The sequence below is a fragment of the Mandrillus leucophaeus genome, unplaced genomic scaffold, assembly GCF_000951045.1.
Source record: "Mandrillus leucophaeus isolate KB7577 unplaced genomic scaffold, Mleu.le_1.0 Scaffold262, whole genome shotgun sequence".
Classification (NCBI taxonomy): domain Eukaryota; kingdom Metazoa; phylum Chordata; class Mammalia; order Primates; family Cercopithecidae; genus Mandrillus; species Mandrillus leucophaeus.
Window position 1 is genome coordinate 2,592,337 of NW_012102721.1, and position 8,682 is coordinate 2,601,018.

Consider the following 8,682-nt stretch of genomic DNA (forward strand, 5'->3'; position numbering starts at 1 on the left):
GCCATTTCTTTATAGCACTGACTGCAGTTTGTCTTTATGCATATACTTTTGTGATGCTTTGTCTACTAACTGTATTAGTCTGTTCTCATGCTGCTAATAAAGGCATGCCTGAGACTGGGTAATTTATAAAGGAGAGAGGTTTAATGGACTCACAGTGCCACATGACTGGGGAGGCCTCACAATTATGGGAGAAGACAAATGAGGAGCACAGGGCATATCTTAGGTGGTGGCAGGCAAGAGAGCATGTGCGGGGGAACTCCCCTTTACAAAACCATCAGATCTCATGAGACTTACTAACTGTTATGAGAACAGCACAGGAAAGACCTGCTCCCATGACTCAATTACCTCCCATCGGATCCCTCCCATGACACGTGGAAATTATGGGAGCTACAATCCAAGATAAGATTTGGGTGGGGACACAGCCAAACCATATCACTGACTGGTTCCCCACCAGACTGTAAGATCAAGGGAGTCAGGGAGTGAACATATCTCTTAGATCATCTTAAGAGACTCCTCTGGGCTCTCCAAACCCTGCTTTCCTTTCCTTAGTGGGTCCATTCCTTTATTCTAGACAATAGGATATTAGTAAAAATAACATATATATTTCCATATCTGGCTCATGAAAACCTCTCATCAAACCCTCCATACTCCCTTCTTCCCCCATCAATGTAGCTTTAAATGAGGAGAAATCCAGGGTTGTAAATCATAAGGTGGAAGAGGCCTGGATCCCTGAAACACCATGTGGAACAGGCCACCCAAGAGAGCCCTGACCAAAAATATCTCTGTTGGACTATGTTATTATGTGAAGCCACTGAGATTTAGGGAACATTTGTTTCAGCAGTCAGCCTCCCTTGACCAAATCCTCTGTGTCCCCAGCACAGACCCTGACATGCAACAGGCACTCAAAATGACTTATTAAATGACTAGAGGACATTGAACTTCCCCAGGCAAGACGTGCTTCTGTGGGAATTTTCAACTCTTCCCCCACTGAGTAAGTCATACCCCACTGCACTAGCCAGGCCTTTCTGACTGTGTCGAGAGATAGAACTTTGAAAGCACAAAGGAAAGGAAGAAATATTATTGCTAATTCTATGTGTTTTGTTGCAGGTTTTTTTTTTTTTTTTTTTTTTTTGGTAAATCACACAGCTCAGTCCTTATGTCCAACATTTTCCTTGGTAATCATCATTTTCTCATTCTCAGGGAGTGGCTGGATATCACGACCAAAGAGTGTAATACAAAAAATAAGTCCCCCCAGTTTATTTCCCTTACCAACTTACTTATTTTCTATCTGTATTTGAGCTCAAAATGTGACACCCCTCTTTTTTCCCCTCACTGTTTTATTCTGCCTATTTCTTAACTATCTCATTGAAAAGCACATTATCAAGAGAATTCTTGGAGGTAAAATTGGAATCTTGGAATGTTTATTGTTCTCTTTCTGGCTCTCAGAGGACATATAAGTAATAAGTTGCCACTATTCTGTAGCCCCAAATCAGGGGCAACTCCTGCTGGCCTGGAATTGTGTTGTAAGGAAATTGACTTATCGTGAGTGCTAATTTAGGGGGTTCCTGGAAACACTGGATGGTAGTGACTACCAGAAGAGCAACAATGCCCTGTGCCTGCACGTGCATTTTAAGGACCAGTCTAACAGAAAAACGTGAAGATACTATATTCACTTTCAGGAACTTTTTATTCTTTGGTGACTCCTACTTCCTGCTGTTACTTCAAGTCTTTGCTTATAGCATTCTATCAACAGATAGTGAACGATTTTCAAATATTTTTAAGCTTGCAAATTCCACAGACTTTAAAATAGACATTTCTCATTAAGAAGTGTGATACCTGATTTTGGTGAAAGTAGAACATCCCTGGGAAAATGCCATGTAATGATTTTCAGCTACTCCAAGGGGTGAGTGGGGTCTCCCTTCCTAATTTTCAGATACTTCCATCATAAGGCCACTCATTCTTAGCTCTGTGTTTACCCCCATGGAATTCCTTTCCCATGGGACAGAAGCTCAGAGCTTGCTAGCCACAACCCTGTTTCTTGAGCTAAAATGTGATATTCTGGTTTATTTAATTTTTAGGGACGTGTAAGTTTTATTTCAGGTAAAATAGAGACTTAAAAACAGTCAAGTTACAACAGGAAATGAGGTCCTTACTGCCACTGCCTACCTTTCGCTAATGGCTCGACTGTGATGATTTCACTGCTGTTGCCTCTTCCAGCTGAAGTCACAGCCACCACCCAGACGCTGTACTGACGATTCCTACTCAGGTTGGGAATTCTGTAGGAAAATGAGTCGGGAGAGGCCTCAAACTCGCTGATCACCTGTGAAAGGAGACATAAGTGTTCCCACATTCAAAGAAGCATGTGGCAAAAATGGATTTCCCGAGGGAATGGTCATAAACATATTAAATATCATAACAAACAAAACTCACAACTCACTCCCCTCTAAAAGGCTGGCTTTGCAATATAAAATATAACTGGTGAGTTTAACTGAGCCACCATCTACATTTTCCTCTGTAGCAGCTTTGACGGCCACCAATAAATAATTTATCCCTTTACATTACAGGCCACAGCACTTCTATATTTGGCTGAGATGGAGTTAGAAGAACCAGATTTACCCTCCTACCTGAGACAACTGAGGAACACACACCACATATAAAACAATGGTTCTAAAAGCATTGCACATCAGGTAATAAATGACAGTGATCTCTGAACAATGGGAAACAAAAGAAGAAAACCCCACAATGGCAGAGTTTTTGCATTTTTTAGGGCAATGTGAATTTTATTTCTGATAAAATAGAGAGTTCTGCCTCCTCAACTCAGGAGCCTGGCAGCCTTTCCAAGCTGAGGAGGCAGAGCTGAGAGCCTGAAGGAAGCTAGAGTTCACAAGGAAGAGCACTGGAAAGAGAGCTACACACAAAGGACAAGCTCTGGAGATTGAAGAGGGTCTGACTTGGGTATTCAGCTGAGCAGATCCATGGATGTGTGTGAGGAAACTACCTGAGGCCAGGGAAAGAACCACCTGAAAGAACTGGAGGTCACGGTGCCTGACACTCACACAGGGCTGGGAGTAGTGGCTGTTCCCACCAGTTGGGTTGGAAAACATCAAGATTCATCATGCTTTGGGTATAGTGCATAAGGGTCTTACCACAAAGGGGAAATAATTAGCCCCAGACTGAATACCACTCTAGTCTTTCCTAATTATTCTTAAAAGCAAGACTTAGAGAGAGCAAATTATTCCCAAGTAACTTAACTACACCCAAGAATAAAGGTCAAGAATATTTATAGAATTTATAGAAATTGAAACATCCAGTACTCCAAAAGGTAAAGTTCACAAAGTTTAACACCTAATAAAATATTTTCACATACAAATAGCCCAAATATCTGTCAACTGATGACTGGATAAACAGAATATGTCATAGTGATACCATGGAGTCTATACTAGTCTGTTTTCACGCTGCTGATAAAGACATACCCGAGACTAGTTGATTTATAAAGAAAAATAGGTTTAATGGACTCACAGTTCCACGTGGCTGGGGAGGCCTCACAATCACAGCAGAAGGTGAAAGGCATGTCTTACATGGCGACAGGCAAGCAAGAATAAGGCCAAGCAAAAGGGGTTCCCCCTTGTAAAACCATTGTATCTCCTGAGACTTATTCACCACCACGAGAATGGTATAGAGGAAACTGCCCTCATGATTCAGTTATCTCCCACTGGGTCTCTCCCACAACACATGGGAATTATGGGAGCTATAATTAAAGATGAGATTTGGGTAGGGACATGGAGCCAAGCCAAATCAGAGTGTTATGAGATAATAGAAAAGAATGAAGTACTGATAAATGCTATAACTTGGATAAATCTTGAAAACATTATGCTAAGTGAAAGGAGCCAATTATAAGAAACCACACATTTATGATTCCCTTTATTTAAAATGTTCAGAATAGGCAGATTGATGGCAACATAAATTAGATTACTGGTTGTCAGGCGCAGAGTAGGGGAAGGGGAAAATTGGGAATGACTGCTAATGGGTGTGGATTTTCTTTTCAGGGTGATGAAAATGTTCTAAAATTAGATAGTGGTAAGGGTTGCATAACTCTGTGAATATACAAAGAGCCATTGAATTGTTGAATTTAAAAGTGATTGACATCTCAATAAAGCTGTCATAAAAATTTCCAGGAAAACATAATTCATAAAGAAGAAATCAATCAATCAATCAAAATTCACCATAATTGGCACAGACATTAGATTTATGCAAACAAGGGCAATAAAGTAGTTATAATTGTATTATAGCTGTATTATAACTGCATATGTTCAAAATTTTAAGTAGATATGATACAAAAAGACCTAAGTTAAACTTGAAATGAAACACAACGCATGAGATAAAAAATACATTGAACTTGATTAGCAGCAGAGTAGATATTGCAGAAGAAATGATTAGGGAACTTAAAGATGTGAAAGGAAAATAAATCTTGGGGCCCCCAAATCACTAAGCTAAAGGGAAAAGTCAAGCTGGGAACTGCTTAGGGCCAACTTGCCTCCCATTCTATTCAGTCATCCCTCTGCTCACTGAGATAAATGCATATCTGATTGCCTCCTTTGGAAGGCTAATCAGAAACTCAAAAGAATGTAAGCATTTGTCTCTCATCTACCTAGGACCTAGAAGCCCCCTTCCCACTTTAAGTTGTCCTGCCTTTGCTTCAAGTTGTCCTGCCTTTTCCAATGGAACCAATGTTAAAAAATTGATTGATGTCTCATGTCTTGCTAAAATATATAAAACCAAGCTGTGCCCGGACCACCTTGGGCACATATTGTCAGGACCTCCTAAGGCTGTGTGTCATGGGCACGCATCCTTACTTTGGCAAAATAGACTTCCTAAATTGACTGAGACCTGTCTCAGATACTTGAGGTTCACAAAGACATATTAATAAATGACACATAGAAAACAGAATAAAAAAGTTAACAGGGCATTAGTGAGCTATGGAAAAATATCAGGATGCTTAACATACATGCAGTGAAGTCACTAAACGAGGCGAGAGAGACGGGACCAAAAAAAGGTTGTAAAAAATTGTGGTTGAAAAATTTCCAAATTTGATGAAAACTGTAGCCCATAGAGCCAAGATACTCAGTGAATTCTAGCCACAAGAATATTAAAAACAAAAACAAAAACAAAAACTATACCCAGGAGCATCATAATCACACTACTCAAGAGTTTTAGTTTCAGTGCTAGAGAGAAAATCTTAAAAGTAGCCAGAGAAAGTACATGTTATATAAAGGGGAACAAAGATAAGCATGGCAGCCAATTTCATTTGAAAAACAACCGAGGTAAGAAGACAGTGGAATGATTTCTTTCAAGTACTAAAAGAAAAAAATCAACCTAGAATTCTATATTCAACAAATATATTTCAAAATGAAATTGAATAAAGACTTTTTTCAGATACATAAGAAGCTGAAAGAATTAATCACCAGTAGACCTACATTACAAGAAATGTTAAAGAAAGTCCTTCTAGCAGAAGGAAAATAATACCAGATAGAGACATAAATATACACAAATAAGTAGAAAAAAGAGGTAATTATATAGATAAATATATATGATCTTTCTTATTTAAATATTATTAAAATATGGTTGATAGTTAAAAACAATACCAGTGTAATGTGGATATATAATATAAATAACAGTAAAATGTTTAACAATAGCACAAAGGTTGGGAGGACAAAATGGAAGTATATGATTATAAGTTTCTTATACTATATGCAAAGTGTGTAATACCACTTGAAAGTACACTACAATGTTAAAAGCATATGCTGTGAATCCTAAGGAAACTACTGAAATTACAAAATATAGCATAAAATAAAGCTAATGAACTAATAAGATAAATAAAATGGAATTACAAAAAGAAATCCAAAGGAGTCAGAAAAAGAGTGACAAGGGCAACAAGTAGCACAACAGCAGCAGAACTCAAATAGTACTACCACGGATTTAAACATAAACATATTAATAATAATTTTAAGTGCAAATGATCTAAATATATTAAAGGCAAAGATTGTCAGACCTGATAGAAAAGCAATATCCAACTATATGCTGCTTACAAGAAACGTGCTTGAAATATAAAACACAAATAGGTTAAAAATAAAGGAATGGAAGTGATATCCTATGATAACACTAACCACAAGAAATATGGAGTGGCTATAGTAATAAGAGATAAAATAGATTTAAGAGCAAAGGATATTACCAGTAAGAAAGAGAGAAATTTCATAATGAGAACAGGGGTCAGTTCATCAAGAGAACATAACAATTCTAAACATTTATTCACCTAATATTCACCAATTATTCAAAGATATGAAGCTCGGTTATTAGGTGAAAAAATGTTTAGGATTTATTATTACATGAAACAAAACTAATGGAACTTCAAGGAGACATAGACCTAGATAGGTCAGAATTGTTCCTTAAAAAGCCATGTGGAGTAGGTAGAGCTGGATCCATTTTATAGATCAGGAAACTGAGGTTCAGAGACAGCAAGTGACTCACTGATGTCACAAGGCCAGACAAGTGCAAAACAATGGTTCCAGCTCAGGGCCTCTGGTCCCAAGTCTGGTGCTGTTTCCTCACACTTTATGCTGTCAATTATAAGTGACCAAAACAAGAAGGGCTTACTTTTACCCTTGCTAGCTTTTCAATAAACCTTACGTGCTTCCGCAGGCTGCATAAGTTACAATACCAGCTATGCAGTTAAACAACGGATTTAAATTTTCACTATATCTCTTAATTGTCATACAATCTCATGCTTCCTCAACAAAACATAATGTCAGATTATTACTTATTGTCAAAATTTTAATTTGTGGGTACACAGTGTCAGATGATTTGGAGAGACTCTTGCATGGATTCCTTAGACACATGCCTATAATCTAGCATGCATGTGCATGTGTATGCACTCATTTACACCTCACCTCCACCCTCCTCCCACTACAACACTCCAGTCATGTCTTAGAGTATTATGGGAAAATCAGTCCCTCTAGGAGTTCAGAGGGAATTTGGCCTGTTTCCTGATAAACCACAGAGACAATCCTGAGACTGTATGCACTTGCACTGTATGATTCTCCAAGGCTATGTCATTGCCAAATTAATTTTACAAAGCTTAATGATGTGCAAATTATAAACACTGCTCTACTGAACATTAAGCATCAGGAAAGCATTAAGATATATTTATAAAATAAAGATCTTTTTCTATATAGACAACATAGCTTTTAGTTGAAACTCCATACTTATCCTGTTGACAAAGTAAAATTTGTTCTTGATTACCTCCAAAACACACATTTTAATGTTTGCCTGTAACATAATGCATGGCTAAAATCAACAATAAAATATGGTTTCTTATGCAACAAGATTTGTTTCATCATTTATATAGAAGACTAATCAAGAATTGAAGTAAAAAAGGTATATTAATAGAAACTTCCTTCATTTCTCTGTAGGTTAGGGTGAAAAAGAATAAAGTCAACCTGTTAGTGGCTCCTATTGGTTATCTGGGCAAGTTAGTTGCACTGATGTCACCACCCTTTGATGCCACAGTGTATTCCTCTGAGGACTGCCATAATTAGGCACCATTTTCCTGGTCTTAGTAGCAGGGCAAGCAGAAAATTGATAACTGAACAATTTAAGCCATCAGAGTTGATTTATTTTTCTTTGGAATATATGTAACTGGATATTAAAGTTGACTCTTCCTGTTCTCTGGAAGTTTTAGCAATGATCTTAAAGTGTGAGAATGTTCCTAAAGATGCCAGTACCTTCTTTCCTAACAAGAGCTGTGAGGCCACCTTGGCAGGACTTGCTGGTTCTGATGTTTTGCCAATCACTCATTTCCAGGCTCCAAAAGAGGCTGGGGCAGGAACAAGGATTTTCTGTTGAGAGAGGTCTGTGAGCATTCCCTCTTATGAGTGGAAGAGGGCTTCGAGCTCTAGGGAATCTCTCGGAGAACCTGGAGTCTGAAGGACACAGAGCTTGGTAACTGAGTCACCCCTGAGAAGGCTAATGGCAAGCCACAGTGGCAGAGGTTAGTCCTGCTCACAACAGGAGAGGAGGCTGGGCCAGACTGGCCACGCCTCCTAGAGTGACTGGGGTAAGGATGCCTACTGGTGGACCCTAGAAGACAGAGCAAACCTGGATGTCTTGAGAGAGAGATGCCTCTCTCAAGACATGAGATGCCTCCAACAGAGGGATGCAGTGTAAATTATATAGTATTTATTGTAAACAGAATCCTTAGCTATGGATGGTGCGTAACTCAACCATTGCTAACCATTTTAAGAGGAGGTAGGAGAAAAAAGAAAAAAAAGAGCAAAATGGGAAGAAAATAACCAGAAGTTCTCTCAGTGTAGTGGAGCCAATCTAGTTGATTAAATCCTTTTTCTTAATACTCAGCCAAAAATGCTTGTTCTGAGAAGAAAGGATGATAAATATCATGTCCTTATTTTATATTTTTAAAAACAAATATATGAAGTTTCTATTTATTTTTTATGCATTTCCCTCCATATTTCCCTCTATATTTTAGTAAGTTAGGATAGCATGGACTATATTTACATTTCATTAATTTTCTTTTTATTGGATACCAGATTTTCCAACACAACAATCCAATAGTGTGTAAACTGACTTGCTACTTTCTACATGCATATTTTATTATGTAGCACTCTCTTC

General features: G+C 38.1%; 1 protein-coding gene across 1 annotated transcript in view; it reads right to left on the reverse strand.

Annotated features, from left to right (window-relative positions):
- DSCAM (Down syndrome cell adhesion molecule) overlaps positions 1–8,682 on the reverse strand; it is a 909,566-nt gene that overhangs the window by 79,025 nt on the left and 821,859 nt on the right. The window contains exon 23 of the mRNA XM_011984189.1: positions 2,167–2,320. Within this exon, the coding sequence (XP_011839579.1) occupies positions 2,167–2,320 (154 nt within the window). The remainder of the gene's footprint in view (positions 1–2,166; positions 2,321–8,682) is intronic.